Source organism: Lycorma delicatula, chromosome 4 (assembly GCF_047948215.1).
Source record: "Lycorma delicatula isolate Av1 chromosome 4, ASM4794821v1, whole genome shotgun sequence".
NCBI classification, from domain to species: domain Eukaryota; kingdom Metazoa; phylum Arthropoda; class Insecta; order Hemiptera; family Fulgoridae; genus Lycorma; species Lycorma delicatula.
Window position 1 is genome coordinate 204,886,503 of NC_134458.1, and position 19,533 is coordinate 204,906,035.

Genomic DNA, 19,533 nt, shown 5'->3' on the forward strand with positions numbered 1-19,533 from the left:
GTGTTCTTTGGTGGTTGGGTTTCAATTAACCACACATCTCAGTAACGGTCGAACTGACAATGTACAAGACTACACTTCATTTACACTCATACATATTATCCTCTGAAGAATTATCTAAAACGGTAGTTACCAGAGGCTAAACAGGAAAAAAGAGAAGCTGCGAACACGCGACAGTATTCAAGCCATAACATTTCTGTTTCCTTCAGAATATAAAAGTAAAAACAGTAAAAATGTACATTAACTTTATAGTTTATAGGAAGGAGAAAGGTGATTCTAATAAATATAACCTTTTGATGTGCAGATAAAAGATGCTTATCTTTTGAGTAGAAGGTTGTCAGATTAAAGCCTGTCAGTTATTAATTTTCAACATTTACTTCTATAGTTCAGTCTCCTGGCCGATGTATATTCTGTTTAATAATACACATCGTGACCAGATAAAACCTAAAACCAGATAGAAAGTGTAAACTAAGAAGGTTTAGAACCTATGGAGAACGTAAAGGAGAAATATTTGTAAAAACAATCATTAATCTAAACATACATTTACAGGAAGAACAAGGAAAAGATGAACAGATAGTATAGAACTAAGTAAAAGGCAGAATAGAGATGGAGAAACTTTTAAATAAGAATGACGAGAGATAGAAATGAATAGAAGTCAACAATCTGAAGCTCAGTTTAATAATAATTGGGTAAAGAATAGGATATATCATATTCATTCATTAACACATAAATAACATGAACTATATTTTTAACATTAGCAAATTTTTATTTAGTCAGATGTAATTACATATAATGAAATATATAATTAAACTAAATCCCTAAGATTATCAACAGAACCTATGCTTAGAGATAAACAGCTACTTTCTGGCGATTTCCATATTTTCAGCTTAGAATGCTGTCGTAAACCTCTTCTGGAACCGAATTCTAAATTAGAGAAGTATATGTCTAGTGCTTGTAAGCTGTAACTTGGTGGAGACCAACTTTCAGGCGTAATTGAACGAACTGAACTTCTTGATGAACTACTGACAACACAGCCACAAGCTCCTTCACAATTACAACCCATTCGACGATGTTTCCTTCTTAAATGATCAACATCTAATGAATAAACATTACGATTTCTGTTATTATTAAAATGGTTTCTACCTCTATTAAATCTTCTGGTTGGACCAAACGGTTCAGTATTTCTAAATGTAGATAATATATTAACATCAAATTCAGTGTTATGTCTTTCCTCATTATTATGATTTTTATTAATATTATTACTATTATCAGTTTTTTCATGAACCAAAGGTTCTACCGCTTCATTATTTTCACCAGCATTCATTTCATTATCATGATCATTTATAAAGTTATTATTACTGTTTCTTTCTAATGGAATTACCTGTAGTATATTCCTTTCATCCTTATTAAATTCATCAAATAGTGCAGATGAAGTTGATGAACACGATGGAATCGGAGTAAGTCTTTGTAATGAAGTTGATGGTGCTTCAGAACTTATAGGACTTGGAGATGTTATGACTACAGATAAATCGGCTATGTTGTTATTCATAGCAACCCATGCTTCTATTTCTTGTTCATCTTGAACTATAAAAAAAACCAAAAAAAACATAGTAATATTCAAAATGTTTATTTATTTTATCAGAATAATGATTATTTTAAATTGTTCATATCGTTTTGTTACAGGTACAAAAGCTAGAGAGTAGTTGTAGGCATTAACACTTTGATTCAAAACATATACAGTATTGAAATCTTTTCTCTAATTACAAAGTGTTTTTCAGGTAACTTCATCACACATATGCAATTATATATAAAATGAAATTTCAGGATAAATATCTAAAAAATGGATTATCAGATTTTCATAAAGTATATATAAAAATGTAGATTGTTAAATTCTGTATGTTGACTGTAACAATTTTTCAGATCTTCAATCAAGAGGATTTTAGGTGAAAAAGAGCTTGTTTATGATTCCAAACATCTTACTATGGCTAATTATAACTTGTGAAACCCAAAACCAGATATTTTCAAGGTTTAAACATTTATAATGTTTTAAATGATTTTGTCAAATTTGTCATTCAAATTTTATTATTCTCCAAGTTTTTTTTATGAAAGAAGATTTTTGAAATACTATCTTGTAGAAGTGTGGGACACTTAGTGTTTTGCTTCATTGTAAATCCAGCAATAAAGCAAATCTAGTAAATGATAAATAATCAAATTGCAAGGTAGAAGTAAATGTATTATTACAAGGTAGAAGTTATGAGGAAGGAGGATCAGTAGTGTCAGGTTCATTTTAGGTTTAAAGAACACCAACTCTTTGCTGGTATAGTAGTTACTTGAAAGAATAAGGTCCATAGAATTACTTACTAAATTTCACACCTAACCATTATATTTAGTCCATATTTTCATTAGTTTGCTTTCCAATTGGTGTGGAAATAAGTTCTTTTTATACAAGTCTAAAGTACTTTATATTTTTTTGACAATTTTCAAGATATTTTCTCCCATACTGAAGAATTATTTATATAAATAACTTACATAACTTTTATATAATTTATAAAATAAGCTTTATTTATTTAAAACTTGAAAAACAGAAATTTGTTGTAACATTTACTTAATTTTTATAATATTTTGACAATGTTTACAATCTTTTTCTTACCTAATAATTACTAAAAGTGTTCTTTCAATTTAATACATTTTTCAACAGGTAAGTAGAAAATGTATACATTTTAAAAGTACTTTTAATATCCTACTGTCAAATATTTATAAAATTAATTTAATGATACTGAAGTAAAACCTATGTTACATAATTCCTGTAATTCATTTTCCTAAAATTTTTCAAGTAGACAAATACCAACATGTACAGTAAATCTCAAAACTTATGTGATCTCAGTATATTTTTAAGAACTTTATTTTACCAGTAAAAAAAAAAAATCTGCTTGGAAGTACAATAAATTAAAACAAAAATTATTTCTAAAAATACCCAGCTTATCAAAATAGGAAAAAAGTATATAAATTAATTATATATAAATTAATTATTATTGTATTATATAATTGTATTTATATATATTGTATTAAACTGTTCTTAGTTTAATTTTTGAAACTAATAAAAAGAGATATCAGTTAATAAATAAATACTTCACCTGCACATGCCAGAGTGTAATTATTATTGGATTTACAGGCATTTCTCCCGCCACCACCCCATTTGATTGCCCTAAAGCTTGAGACTGAATGTCCATGCCTCGAAGGGCTAGTGTACTTTGGAACAGTTTAAATGACCTGATTCCTAATAGCTCCTGGAGCTAACCTAATTGCAATAACGATATAAGCATGGTCTATTACATCAGTTGATTTTGTGTCCAGCTGTTCATTTGTCATATATTTTCTAAATGGGTAGGCATACCCCATCTTACAATAAAATATATGAAAGTCAATAAATTAAAATTCATTCTTGTCAAAAGAAAATAATAACATATAAGGACAGATATCGATGGTCAATCATTACTGAAGGCTAGCTTCTTCCAGCAATGCGGTTAGAGTCCTTCCTTAAACAAACTATTGATGCCGGTTGAACAGCGCAACTGCATCAAGGAACTTCCACACACTCAACAGTGCGGCTCACACCACACTGACTCGCCGCTTATGAGTGGCCAATTTTCCCCTTGACCTCTAAGTTCCAGGGTGGTCTGAGCTCTGGCCCTCCAAAGAGCATGGTAGTCGTACATTATATGTACATTCGACTGGACCTCCCTGCAGTTTGATTAGTATGGGAGATTTGCATTGTTGTAGTCTTTTACTGCTGTTTTTACGATAACTTATTTTTTTACGATAGCAGCATTTTAATGCAAAAAAAATATATAATTGTGTTTTTTTAATTACTCATAAGAATTTCAGTACAGTGAGTAAGATATAAAACAAATTACATCTTGTGAATGTGTTAAATTAAATATAACTGGAAACACAATGACAACTGGATAGAAGCAAAAACTTATGGTACATGCATAACTCAAAGAATAATTATTTTCACATTTAAAAAATTTATTCTTTTAATAGTAAACGAACTAACTGAGGTCTGATGTTATTAACTGTCAAATTCACACAATACACATGATAATATTTCTCATGAGTAACAAAGTAATTTAAGATATACTCTAAAATAATGAAATAACTTACCTAGTTTAGAATAAGCTTCTGAATATGGAGGTGGGGGCGAATCAGGTACAGGTGTTACCTGACAGCTACGATTAACACTAGAACCTAATTGCGGTGATAAACTCCTAAAATGTAGGGATTCTGCATCATCAGGTTGATTATGTGATGTGTGAATTACACTTGAATTTCCAGGTGTTAATAACCTATAAAAAAATGGATATTAAATCAGTGACAATTAATGATTATTTTTTCGCAGACAGGAGGATACATTAAGTAACTTACATAATGAAAATAGAAGAAATTACAAAAAATATAAATACTCATTCCATTGTTCTTGGCTGCAAGTCATAAAATTGTTTACAGATATTAAATAATAAAATTTTGAAGAAAAAATTATGAATACAAAACTTCATTCTTGTGGATAAATCAATTCAAATATATAATTATCATACAGAATGATTCAGAAGAAAAGGAATTTGGGAACTGATTCTGGAATTTAAAATAAGGAAAAGTTCATAGAAACATATGTTCAAAAAAGCTTTGTTATTGAGTTACAGCTAGTGAAAAATTTTCCCCAGATTTCAGTTTTCCAGGTGAAACGGTCAAAATGAAATTTTTAATGCATTATAAAAATAGAATAAAATAGATCCCACTAGTTTCATTATACCCTATATAAAACAGAAAAAATCTGTGTAAAACACTTTTTTTAGGTTTTGTATTACAATAATTTTGTTAAATGACTAATAAATGCTTAACATTATCAAAAACATGTAGAAATTTTAATACTGAGAAAAGTGATGTAATAAAGTCTAGGAAAAACAAAACTGAACAGAAAAATATTTTGAATTGTAAAAATTAAAAGCAGCTGTTTTTAGTACAATAAATTTAGACAAGCGATTCTCAACTGTTTTTAGCTCCACAACCCCCAAAAAATAAGAAAAATATATAATGAATATTTCACGACCCCCAACTAAACTCAATGAAACCTAGTTAAAACTATTTAGCTGCGTTGATAGTGACTGGTATGAACATGCATGTATGAAGTGTACAAACATGAGCAATTTATGAGTTCCAACTTGAACACATCTCAGGAATTGTCGTCCTGAGACTGTACAATATACACATTCATACATATCATCATTCATTCATTTACATTCATACATATCATCCTCTGAAGTAATACCTTATGGTGGTTCCAGAGGCTGAACAGAAAAAGAAAGGTTCCAACCTGATGTGTACAAGCTCCTTGTAATTTGGTCTGCTTCTAAATATCAGCTGTGAGAGTGTCATTTTCAAACACGCATATGATACATTTGAACACGTCGTACTCTCAGCAGTATAAAAGAGGTGTAAGGGATTGCCAAACATCAGTTTAGTATCAAATGCGAAGCGTGCATCTGGTGCCTTCATTTACTTTTTTAAGAGTATAGTTTTATTGGAAATAATAATTGAGGTTTTAGTTTTTTAGTGTGTGGTCAAATGATGTAACTTTCTTTTTTGTCAATTAGATTCTTATGTAAAATGGATAAATTTGTGAAAAAATGAAGTGAGCCATCTACATCCTGAATCAATTGGTAAAAAGACAAGATTGTAGCCAATAATGAAGCCATCAAAATTAATCAGACTGTTGAAAACTAAATATCCAGATCATAAAAGCAAACCCTTGAAATTTTTCAAAAGAAAATGATATAATTTGAGTAATCAACAAGGTCTATTATTTGTAAATCTAGCTATACTAATAAAAGTACACTTGAAGGATCTTATCTCGTAGCTAAGATGTTCAAACCCCATACAATCCCAGAAAACCTCATATTGCCTGCTGCTGTTGATGTGGTCAGTGTTTTATTAGGCATGGAAGAAACAAAAAACTGAAAAAAATTTCGCTTTCCAACAACTCAGTATCAAGGGGAATTGATGGTATGGCTGTTGAGATGTTTGCGATCAGGTAATTCAGCGGGTGTAAAGTGAATTTTTTAGTATTCAATTTGATGACTCAACAGATGTGGCAAATATTTCTTAGTTCTTATGTTTGTGAATATAAATAGGGACAGATCAATCAAAGAAAATATGTTGTTTTGCAAATCAATACCAGGTCATGCAAAAGGACAATGTCCTTTTAATGTTTTTTTTTTTTATGAATCTATTAAAAACTATAACATAGACTGGCCAAAATACATTACAGTAAGTAGTGTTGGTGCAAAGGCAATAACAGGAAAGAACAGTGGATTTCTGAAAAAATTAAAAGATTCTCTTATACCAAGGGTGGAATGGATGCATTGCTTCCTTCACAGACATGCTCTTGCACCACAAAAAATATACCGAAAAATCTCAAACAAATTCCTTTTAAACCTGTAAAAATGGTTAATTTTAATTAAAATTCGACCATTATAGAATAGGCTGTTGGCTAAACTACACGATGAAATGGGGCGAAAGAAAAAATCTCTTCATTTCCATTCAGAAGTCAGATGATTATCGTGGGGGAAAGTGTCAACCCGGTTATTGGAATTGCAAGATGAATTAATAATATTTTTCCAGGATAAATAAATGCCATTCTCAATGTTTTTACAGAATAATGAGTATATTTTGCTGTTGGCTTACTTAGCTGATGTACTTTTGCATTTAAATGACTTGAATGTGAATTTACAATGTGATAAAAACATTTTATTAATGATAGTCAATGTTCATGCTTTCATTAAGAAACTTGATATCTGGATTATTCAAAGCAAAAATTTTGGTTTGTTTCTACTCACTTCAGTTATATTGAGAAAAATTTGGATGAAGAAGATTATTATTCACCACAGTTTGAATAGTATGAAGATGCATTTGCGTTAGCTAAAAATTAAGTTAGCAGAGTATTTCCCAAAACATAAAAATGATTTCTCGACGAGATTGTGAAAAGTGTTTTTCGTTTTTATTTTAAATAGAAAAAACACAACTATCTTATTAATTTATTTTCTTTACATGTGTTCTTATAATTGTAAGTAAACTGTTTATAATAAATGACTTTTTTCATAAAATTACTTCATTATTGTTTACATGTAAAGTTGAAGGAGACCTGGCCGGCAAAGGACCTGTTAGCTTGATACCATCAAAGCTGACACAGGTACAATCATGAGACAGCTGGAAGAAGCATTCAATGACAGAAACAAATGGAGCAAACTTGTCCATAGAATCACTGAGGGTTGGATTGCTGAAAAACAAAGAGCAGTAAAAGCTGTTGGCAATAGAGATGAATTCAGGAGAATGCTAAATGTTAATTTTCAACGTGCTGCTAGACAAGACAAGAAAGCATTTTGGAAGTTACAATTCAAGCAGCTGGGAGGGGAGTTTATTAGAGGCAACACTAGAGGTCTCTTTGCTCAAGTAAGACAAATCAAAAACTCTTTTCCTGCTCACAAAGCGACCATCACGGATAAAAACGGAAAAGGCTTGACTAAGCAAGCCAATATCAAAGACCAATGGCAACAGTATGTAGAAGAATTATATGCAAACACTAATACACCTCAGTCACCAACTATAAATGCCCCACATGAATTGGAACCATCAATATTAGAAGAAGAAGTGATTTGGGCTCTGAAACAGCTCTCAAATAACAAGGCTCCTGGCATAGACACTATTCCGGTAGAACTGCTCAGACCTGTTACACCAGCAGCAATCACACCATTATGTCAAAAAATCTGGGAAACTAGCACATGACCAACTGATTGGAAAAGGTCTGTTTTCGTCCCATTACTAAGGAAAGGAGATGCTCATATCTGCTCAAACTTCCGGACTATAGCCATGATCTCACGTGCAAGTAAGGTCTTATTGAAGGTCATCCAGAACCGTCTCAAATTGATCACTGATGCTCAGCTATTAGATGTCCAAGCTGGTTTTCGACGTGGTTGTGGCACCTCTAAACACATTGCACATTTGCAATGGATTCTGGAAAATACCCACGAATATCAAAAGGCCATCTATCTATGCCTTGTCAACTATTCCAAAGAAATTGATCGTGTTCATCACAAGAAGCTGTGAAACGCCTTACATGAACTGGGAGTGCCATCACACTTAACTCACCTCATCAGATTATATACCAACCAGGAGGCTACAGTTCGAACAGTATATGGAGACACTGACTGGTTCAAAGTTGACCAAGGAGTCAGATAGGGCTGCATCTTATCACCCTTTCTATTCAACATTTATGCAGAGATAATTATGCGGAAGTTAAACTTGGAAGAATCTAAGATTGGAGTCAAAATAGGAGGTCACAACATTAATAATCTCCGTTACACAGATGACACAATGCTTCTAGCTGAATCAGACCATGATCTGAAGACATTGATAAAAAGATTGAAGAAAGAAAGTGAGGAAATGGACCTACACCTCAATGTCAAAAAGACCTAAATCATGACAACTACTGGCAAAAATAACAAAGTCACGATTAATAATGAAGACATAGAATGCATTAATGATTTCATCTTTCTTGGATCAACGATCACTTCAAATGGTGGGTGCAGCCCAGAAATCAGATGGTGAATAACACTGGGCCAGAAGGCAATGTTGAGCATGAACCAAATCTGGAAAAATACTAGTCCTGGCACTAAGTGCCGGCTAGTCCATGCAATCATCTTACCCATAATAATCTATGGATGTGAAAGTTGAACCCTGAAGAGGGAAGAATTGATGCTTTCGAACTATGGTGCTGGAGAAGAATGCTGCAAAATCCATGGCCAGCCAAAAATTACCAACAAAGCAGTTTTAGAGTAGGTCAAACAGCCATGTCCCTTAAAGACAAAATACTTTGGCTCAAACTCTTGTACTTTGTACTTTTTACAAGTCCGAAGTTTTTTCTGCGGTCAAATTTATTAGAAAAATCAACAATGATGCTTGGTACAGTCAGCGGAAAAAGGAGACCTGGCCGCCAAAGGACCCGTTGGCTTGATACTATCAAAGCTGACACAGGCATGACCATGAGACAGCTGAAAGACGCAGTCAGTGACAGAAACGAATATAAGAAACTTGTCCATAGAATCGCCGAGGATAGGACACGGATGACTGACGGATGAAGGCTAATTTCGCGAGCCCCCTTTCATATTAATGCAACGCCCGTGGGGGTTGCGACCCCCAGGTTGAGAGACGCTAACTGGGTTGGACGCTAACACTAACCGGGTTGGTCTAGTGGTGAACGCGTCTTCCCAAATCAGCGATTTGGAAGTCGAGAGTTCTAGAGTTCAAGTCCTAGTAAAGGCAGTTACTTTTACATGGATTTGAATACTAGATTGTGGATACCGGTGTTCTTTGGTGTTTGAGTTTTAATTAACCACACATCTCGGAAATGGTCGACCTGAGACTGTACAAGACTATACTTCACTTACCCTCATACATATCATCCTCATTCATCCTCTGAAGTAATACCTGACGATGATTCCCGGAGGCTAAAAAGAAAAAGAGGTTGAGAAGCGCTGAAGTATACCTTAGAAAAATTAGGTTGGCAACACTAACTGTATGCTTCGAAATTAATTTGAATACTACTCATTGTTGTCATAAAATTGTGTTAAGTATTAATACTAAATGTTCGGCGGTTTAGTTGTTTTTGACATAACTTTGATTATGTTTAATTATTTTTGAGAATAAAGTTATGTAGTGTTTCTGTGTTGTATTTGTGTAAACTGTACCTACATTTTACAATTTAATCTGAAGTTTAATACGTGAAAATTCTGATTTGAATTCTTTGTTTTAAAAAATTCTGCGTCTCTTCATTCATCCAGAATGATTTATGTGTATGGCTTTTGCAATGGAAGTGTTCCAGCTGCGGTGGAAGAATACCAATTCAATGGTATTCTGAACGAGTAGTTCCACACGTGAAGTATTTGGTAGAATTTTTAGTAATCTTTGTAAGAATGGTAAACTTCCCAGCGCTCATGTTTCATCTGAACGTCAACCTGTACATGGTGATTAAAGCGAAAACATTCTTCAGATGGTAAAGCTTAGTCTTACAATGAGCACGCGAAAATTTTTTACACGACTCAACATTCCAAAAATTATAGTATGGAGGACATTACATGACTACAAACTGCATCCTAATCATGTTCAGTATGTTCAACAACTCCAGCTTGGTAACCATGCCAGACGACTGCAATTTTGTCAATGGTTAACAATAATTGTCTCTTAATGCATTCATACTATTTTCCCATTTTCGAGCGAGACTACTTTTAGCAGTAATGGCATAAACAGTACACGAAATTCACATCGGTGGTCTGAAGAATACCCACATACTATTGTTGAATCAAATTTCCAGCAACGATTTTCGGTGAATGTTTGGTGTGGCATAATCTACGACCTTAGTTCCTTCATACTAGTTTCCTGTGTCATGGGGAGGATTCATGAAGAATTTAAAAAAAATGAATTTCTTAGTGCTTGAAAATTGCTCATTTGCTGAAAGAGTTGAAATGTACTAACAACTCGCTGGAGCAGCAAAAACATTTCACGAATGAAGAAAGATAATTCTTAGATGAAAGATTTACAGATAAATGGATTTGACATAGAGGGCCGTTAAATTGGCCACCTAGATCACCGGACCTTACTCCCTTAGATTACTGTTTATGGGGATGGGAGAAATTAGAGGTAAATAAGCAAAAAGTAAGTTGCTTGCATTCTTAATGCTACTGCCCTCATCAAGGAATGTGAAGATATCATTAGATTGGCAACTGAAAATGCAAGTAAACGAGTTTCCTTATTGTAATAAAATGTAGTGCAAATCACAGGGACTTTTTTTTTAAAGTAAATTAAAAGAATTTTTGTTTTTCAAAGTCTAAATTACTGTACTAAAAACAGCTATTTTTTATTTTTATAAATTATAGCATTTTTCTGTAAAGTTCTGTTTTGTTTTCAATAATGAAAGTTGATTTTTTTCATAGACTTTATTACATCAATTTTCTCTCCAAGTTTTGATAAAAAATGTAAGCATTTATTAGTCATTTAACAATGTTATTGTACTTCAAACCTAAAAAAAACATGTTTGCGGCACCGAATTATTCTGATTTTACGCTGGGCATCATAGAAAACTACGGGAAATAAAGTCCTGGGATCTAACCCACTGGGTTGGTCTAGTGGTGAACATGTCTTCCCAGATCAGCTGATTTGCAAGTTGAGAGTTCCAGCGATTAGGTCCTAATAAAGTCAGTTACTTTTATACGGATTTGAATACTATATCGTGGATACCGGTGTTTGGTGGTTGGGTTTCAATTACCCACACATCTCAGGTATGGTCGAACTGAGACTGTACAAGACTACACACTTCATTTACACTTATACATCATCCTCTGAAGTATTATCTGAAAGGTAATCACCAGAGGCTAAACAGGAAAAAGTAAAAAGTCCTGGGACCTGTTTTATTTGATATTTCAGGTCAAAAGACGCAAGAAACTATCAAGTTTACCCGTTTTATGACGCCTTAAAAATTTCATTATGATCTCATTTCAACGGGAAAACTGAAACCCGGAGGAAATTTTTCTTAGCCGTAACTCGATAAAATGTGTTTTCGAATATATGTTTGCATGAACATTTTTCTTATTTCAAGATCTAGAATCAGTTCCCAAATTATTTTCCTTTCCTGGTTAATCACTCTATGTAGTAAAATCTGGCTTTAAAAACATAAATCTATCTTAAAATATTTTCTATGTATATGTTAATCATTGCTTGCTTAAATTATACAGATGTTCACTTTAAGTAAGGAATTGTCGGGATAACATACATGACTCTTTTTGTATTTATATTTACTAATTACTGTCTGTCTCTACAGTTATGAATGAATGACATGGTTTAAGGAAAACGGTTCTTGTTGGTTAGCGTCCCACCTAATTTATTTTGTCGGTTATCTGAATGCCACATATTTTTCACTTTTTTGCCAAAAACTGCCATTACAAACTTATATAACTTTAAAAAATCTCTATTTTCTTTAAATTACTGATTGTTAGCGAACGTTATGTTATCTTGATATCGTACGAAGTCAGTTCATGGAATCGTTAGTTTATCCACGCTCGCTTTGCCCGTTAACCTTGTCTAATTACATTAAATACACATATTATGTACAATGAACGGGAGGAATAATACGCTTTTAACCTTTTTAGTTTTTTTTTTGGCCATATTAAAAATTAAATGAGGTGGAAGGCTAACCGACAAGTACCAGAAAAACCTACATTTTAAACAATTTACACACCACCTGTGATTTTAGTTGTTAATACATACTCGAAACTTAAACTTAAGTGGACCACCCTTATTTGATAAAAATAGAATTTTGAACTTGCTCGCTGAGAAAAAAATTTTAAGCCATTCTGGTGTTGATTAATTTTATTTACATGCAAAAGAATGTATTTAGCAAAAAACTTAACAATAATACAAATTTAAACAACTTTTCTTGTAAGTTTACTTTCATTTTTGAACCTCCTCCTGGCAGACTGATTTTATAATTTTACTAGCTGAGTATGCATGTTAATGAAAAATTTCAAACAATGAAATTTAAACCAAATAAAATTTTTAAAACTCCCAGAAATTTTTGTGAAGTTTGAAACATGAAGAAATTTTAATTAAGTTTGAGGTCCCTTCCTAGTGTTGTAGTTTTTTTGTGATTTATTCATTGGGAGTGTAATTTAGTAAAGGATTTCAAAAGACAAGAATAAAAGAAAATAAAAAGAAAAGAAACAATTACAATATTTTTTTTTTTAATTGAACGTGCCCTTCTAGAAAATAGATAAGAATGGAAATCTACAGAAATACCAGGTAATTTAGCTTGCTATAAATAATAACATAAAAAAAATTAATGACTTTTTTTGGTAAGGGGGTACCACTTTTTTCTCAAAAATAACAAAAAAAACCCACATTTTTACATTTATATAACAATAACCAAATAACATTTTTACCAAAAAAGGACCAATTTTAAATATTAACAATCAATCTTGGATTAGTCTACTATATTTTTTTTATTTCTACTCATCGACTTTATTCAAACATGGATCTTTGAAATGTACCTGAGAGAGGTCCGGTATAAGCATTATTGCTTATAATTATAATCTAACCAAACTTCGCCAAGGCAAGATTATTATTAAATTAACCAAATGCTAGTCAAGGTTAACAATTGAGCTTCACTCGCTAACCTTGACTAGCAAACGAAGTGAGCATAGATTAAGTTTAGTTGATTATATTTATAATTTTTCTACAAGTACCTCCAAATACCCACTGATTTAGAAGAAAATAGTGGTACCTGCTTACCAAAAAAGGTTCAAAATTAATTACGGATTAAGATAATTTATTTATTTAATCATACTTACGTTCGAGGACCTGGGCTTGAACGACTACGCCTAGGTCTTTTCTTCCTTTTTGGCTGTGTACTACCAGTTGCACTTTTTATTATTTCTTCATAATCTGGTGGAGCTTCATAGTCTGGAGGTTCATCTGGTGGTGCAACCACTTCTTCAATTCTAGCTCCATCTGTTATAATCACACATTGCAAAGAGAATTTAAGAACTAGAAAGCATCCTTGAGTAAAGAACAAAAACAAATTTTGGCTGAAGATATTCTATACCGCAAATGAACAACACAGTTACCATTAAATATATGTGGAAATGTATATTCTGTAAAAAAAGGAACTTTAAAAAACTTACATTAAATACAATAAACTAATGATTAATTAAATTGATATATGTAAAAATGTTTAATATATAAATGTAGGTAAAATATGCCTATATAATCCCAAGTGAATGTAATGATTTAATATGTATCTTCAGTCTAATACAACAAAGCTAAATAAATCTAAGACTTATACAAAATTGAACAATTTTTTTTAATAACTTGAATGTTTGAAAATTATACAGAAGTACATTTCAGAATGAAATATCATTGTACCAAAAAATTAAATTACATGTTCAAATTTTAACAATTGAAAGACAGAAATAATAGATTTTAAAAAGTTGCTTGTAGACATTGTTGAAATTCTAATTTCAGTTCATTCATTATTAATTATGTCAATTTCTAAAATTATTAATTACAATACTCATTCCCTCAAACTTACTTTTGGTGCAAGTGTGAGGTTCAGAACCATTTCCATCAACGATTTTACTTCTTTCTAAATTCTTTATCAGTTCAGAATATTCATATATCCACTTAGATATTATATGTATATATCTGATATAGTGAGAATAAAATTATAAAATGGTATATTATATAATCAGAATAAATATCTGGGAAACAAACTATCACATTTTTAGTCAGGTAGTTATAAATTTACCTCTGCAATATTCAGTTCAATCTGGATTACGGTATGAACCAGAAGCCTCCATTTTTATCTGTCTGCATCATTCCTACTCAAATCCCATTATATCCTCTCCTGAGAACATCCTTAAACAATTTATCTAGCCATCTCTTCAAGTGAAACACCTTGATCACTTTTTATTTATTTTTAACATAGCTTTTACAACCTTTCTTCCCATTCTATACTTACAAAACATCTCAGCCTATTTTGCTGTATCTCCTTTAGCCCCCCAGTGACAACTCTTATCTATAACTTCATCTTTCATCTTTTCTCTTTTTGGTTTTCCAAAATATACTGCTACTGTTACTGTAATATAAATACTGTTACATTTTTCTCACATTTGTTTAAAATATTCATATCATTTTTAAGATAATATATGTAGTTAATATCCCTATCGTTAATTATAATTTTGTCATTACTCAAGTAGTATTATGATAAATAAAACATTGTTACCTAGAAGTTCGCTGATAGTTTGTAAACGACTCTGAAGTTCTCTTTGTTGTCGAGCTCTAGCACCCATACGATATAAAAGAATCACTAAAGCAGTTATTAACATAACAAGACCTAAAAAAAAATAGTTTAAAATTTTATTTACAAGAATTCTGTCATAAGTATATAATGATAATATTATACCTTAAATAAAGAAAACTTCAATCTTTTAATTAGCATACACATGAACTAATTTGTTCGTAAATCATAAAATATTAAGAGCATTAATTCAAAAGGGAAATGTACTCAGCATTGTTAAATTCAGTGATTGATGACAAACAGTTTTAACTTTCTTAGAGCCAATTTTTGGTCTAAGTTATTCTTCCATTTTGAAAAAAAGAATGTAATTTTTTATTTATTGGGTAATCAATCATCTTACTTAAAAACTACTTCAATCAATTTTATAAAAAATTACTGTTTATTCAAAAAATCTGTTCAAAATATTCAATTTTATATTAAAAAGCAATAATTTTTTAATAAACTTTATTTATTGAAATTCATAATGACAAAAAAGGTTAAATTCTACAAAAATTTGTGAAGCTTTTTATATTATTTTAATCTATGTGCAAAAAAAAAATAGCTGTAATTTATGGTACATGTTTTATGACTTCTTTAAATGTATGTAAAAAATTTCAGCCATTTGTATACTTGGTTGAAACCAATTTTATCATTACATTATTAATTATTTTGTTATTTCAGTTAAGTGAAGTAAAACATTTATTAATTTCAGGGAGAAGAATACAGTATTTTTACGTAATTCCATAGTTTTTAATTATTTTACATGAAAATATCCGTTCTAAAGAAGAAGAGATCTCTGTAAAAGTTACAAACAGAAATAAAAAAGCAGTAAGTACAAAAAGATGTAATTGGTTTTAACAAAAAAACTACTTTCTGCTAGAAGAATGCAGCCTGACTAAGCTGTTAATTTATGATTAAGGTTGATTTACCATTTTTAAGCAAGTAATTTGTTAATTTTTAAATATGTATAAAAAAAGCTAAGATTAAAAATAATAATGCTGCACAAAATGTTTAATAAATCTAAAATATGGTGTCAAGAAATTAAATATTTACCAATACTGCTGACAATAAAGACTAAAGTTGCTGTTTTAAGATCAGGATAACGCTCCATTTTTGGGAAATAATAATTTGGTGTATGAGAATACCATCGTCGATCGACTGGCTGCGCTTCCCATTCTAAAATAAAAATAAATCATTTTATGAAATGTGAACTAAGAATATGAAGACAAACAAATTACATAAATATTTTGAAGCTTAAAAAATCCACTCAATAAAAACCCACTCGTTTTGAATAATAAATAAAATTAGATAGCATTTTATTTAAATTCAGTTTTTTACTTTGTTAAATATCCTAATAATAAAACATATACATAACATTTGAATGTAGCTGCATTTATTAAAACAAATAAATATATCACAAGATTAATTAGTGATATTAATAAAAGTTAAAAAAAAAATAGCAAAGAATTATACGAACCTCTAGTGCAGGTTTCAGGTTCATCACTGCTATCCCCACAGTGATCAAATCCATCACAAGTAAGAACAGCTGGTACACAACGATGATTCTGACATAAAAAATCTGATCCCGTGAAACAATCTAAGTCAGAGCAGACATTTTAAAATAATTAATAAAACAGATTAAAAATGGTTCATTGATAAATTGAACTATAGAAATCTACTATTCAGTGATAAAAAACAACCTCTTTAAAAAAAAAAAATTAAAATAGCTCTAGCATATTTGGCTTTTATACCATCCCAGGAGCTTAAGCTTACCAACCCACTGGGTTGGTCTAGTGGCAAACTCGTCATCGCAAATCAGCTGCTTTTGAAGTCGAGAGTTCTAAGGTTCAAATCCTCGTAAAGGCAGTTATTTTTGTATGTATTTGAATACTAGATCGTGGATACCGGTGTTCTTAGGTGGTTGGGTTTCAATTAATCACACATCTCAGGAATGGTCAACCTGAGACTGTACAAGACTACACTTCATTTACAATCATACATATCACCCTCATTCATTTTCTGAAGTAATACCTTATGGTGGCTCTGGAGGCTAAACAGAGAAAGAAAGAGAGGAGCTTAAGGTGTTTTTAAAACATACTTTTTGTCAAGGTCCATGTCAAATGAGTGATTAAATCTTTGTGTGTTCAGCATACATCATTCATATTATTATTAACATCAGTAAATTAATTTTACTAGTTGATAATGGCTATACTTGATAAAATGATATTTATTATTCTCTATCTTAAAATACCAATAAACTTTTAATGTAGATTTTTGTATGTAGAATGTTACACTAATGCATATAATGCATAGATAAATTATAGATAATATTTGAGAAACAGCTACTTTGAGATTTTACTGCTTCTAAGTTTTTCATTCACAGCAATAGAAATAAAAAAAAAAGTATTACCTAGACTGCTGTATGAATAAGAAAGACATAGTGCTGTTAACAGATAAGATAATCCATAAATTAGTGTAAATATGGGAAGATAAGTGGCTGTGAAAATGATTTCAAAGCATCAGATACAGATCCAGTTAATGTAAGTTCTTGACAAGTTCACATTATTGACAAGTTCTTACTTATTCACATTTTATTTTATAAATAAAATACAGTTATTAAAGTGATTTATTAATAAGTTTTCTAAAAATGTATTATTTAAAACATTTTCAAAAAACCAGTCAACCATTTACGTGTAAAATTAACTATTGTATTCAGTGGGACACACACACACACACACACACACACACATGGGGCCTGATTGACTAAAGCTGTACATTTTCAAACTTCTAATTTATACTACAGTGCTCCAACCAAATTTTAAGATTCATTTTTCCTGACTTTCCCTGAGCAATTTAGTAAAAATTTCCTGACTCTCACAATGTCATGCTAGTACCATTTACTCTGCAAAATATATACTTTTTTTTTTGCAGCCTCCAACGTCCTCATAGCTGCCCAACTTGCACCTTTTTTTATTATTTATTATTAGATTAATTTTTTAAGTTTATTTTTTAATGATTTCTTTACAATATACATTTACAATTAGGCTATTTTTCATGATAAATTGTTTCAGTAAATTACACTGCCAAGTACAAAAGAAATAACAACAATATTTAATAAGTTTCTTACATAAAAATGAACATCATGGTTATTAAAAGTAACACAGATAAGAAATAAACACTAACTAAAGCAATTTTTAAAAATAATTGGCTTGCACCTAAGATTGCTTAAAGATTTTTTACAAAAATCAGCCTACATTATTTTACAAAGTAAGCAAAAAACAATCTATACTATTATATAAAAAGGAAGAGGGTTTTTGCTTGTTTGGGATAAATAAAAAACTGCTCGATCAATCACAACCAAATTTTTACCAATGTTTCTTAGCATAACTGAGAAGGTTTTTGGATATATTTCATTACAAAAAAAAAATATATATGTATGTATATATATATATATATATATATATATAAACAAATATATATATATATATATATATATATATATATATATATATATATATATATAAACAAATGGGGTTTTGGGAACCCCATTTGTTTCCAAAAACAAATTTTTTTTTTTCTCTCATAATATCTCTCCAAACAATCATCCAGTTTTCAAAATTAAAACGGGGTATTTGTTAGTAGATTGAAGGCAAATGTTTGCATGCATCAGATATACTCTCGATCTAACCGATCATAGTTACTCAGAATTGTTGTTATACCTTTGCAACCAATCTTCAGATTTTCAGAATTCAAATGGTGTATTTGCAACCAATGCAGCCCCTGCTACCATTACTTTATGTACAACTAGCTGTACCTGCTTCCAGTTAATTCATGAAAAATAAACAAAATTGATCTCAATGGGAAATGTAAGGAAAAATAAAATCACTGTGACTAAAGTAACATAGATTAGAAAAGTTTGTTTTTTTGTACAAAAAATAAACATTATTAACATTTACTTGAAAAATTTATTACGTATACAAAAAAAAAAAAATACTATCAATAATAATACGAGATATCATTACATACGTACTATGTACATTTAAAACGCAGGTATTATTATAAGCATATAAAACACAACTTTTCTTCAATATCTTTAGGTTTCTAATGGTTTGCCCTTTTCTAAAAAATTAATTTTGGTAGCTACCTGTTCTTCTTTTGCCAAGGTTGTAGCTCTTAACTTTTTTCTTTCTTTCTCCAGTTTTTTAATTCTGTTTGCATTTTCTTTTTCAGGGCTCTATTCCTTCTTGAGAGAAGTTTTTACTTTTATCATAAGATATGCTTCATATCGTCTTCTAAAGCTTCTCATTGTAGTGAGCATTTTTTGGGTAATGAAAACATCCTCCTTGCCCCCAAAATCTACAATTGCATCAAAAACTTTTCATTGATTAATTATTGTCTCTGTGCAGATTCTCCACTAGAAGAGATTTGTTAATGGAAAAGCCACCTCCACCTGTTACGTTTCCATGTGAAAAAATTAGCCATAGTTTTACTATTTCCCACAGGTCCATATATTTTGGATCTTTTGCTAAATAGATGAAAAAAAATTATCGAACTTCTTTTTACCTTTCAATTCTTTACTGTCATCATTTTGAGTATCT

The 19,533-nt window shown here is 30.8% G+C and overlaps 1 protein-coding gene across 2 annotated transcripts in view; it reads right to left on the reverse strand.

Moving 5' to 3' along the window:
• Nucleotides 1–736: 736 nt before the first annotated feature.
• Nucleotides 737–19,533, reverse strand: part of Culd (CUB and LDLa domain) — a 45,529-nt gene continuing 26,732 nt past the window's right edge. For both annotated transcript variants that reach the window (XM_075365068.1, XM_075365067.1), the window contains exons 9-14: nt 16,413–16,532; nt 15,989–16,111; nt 14,882–14,992; nt 13,449–13,608; nt 4,162–4,343; nt 737–1,581 (exon numbers count right to left, since the gene is read on the reverse strand). In XM_075365068.1, the coding sequence (XP_075221183.1) occupies nt 803–1,581; nt 4,162–4,343; nt 13,449–13,608; nt 14,882–14,992; nt 15,989–16,111; nt 16,413–16,532 (1,475 nt within the window). In that variant the 3' untranslated portion in view covers nt 737–802. The remainder of the gene's footprint in view (nt 1,582–4,161; nt 4,344–13,448; nt 13,609–14,881; nt 14,993–15,988; nt 16,112–16,412; nt 16,533–19,533) is intronic.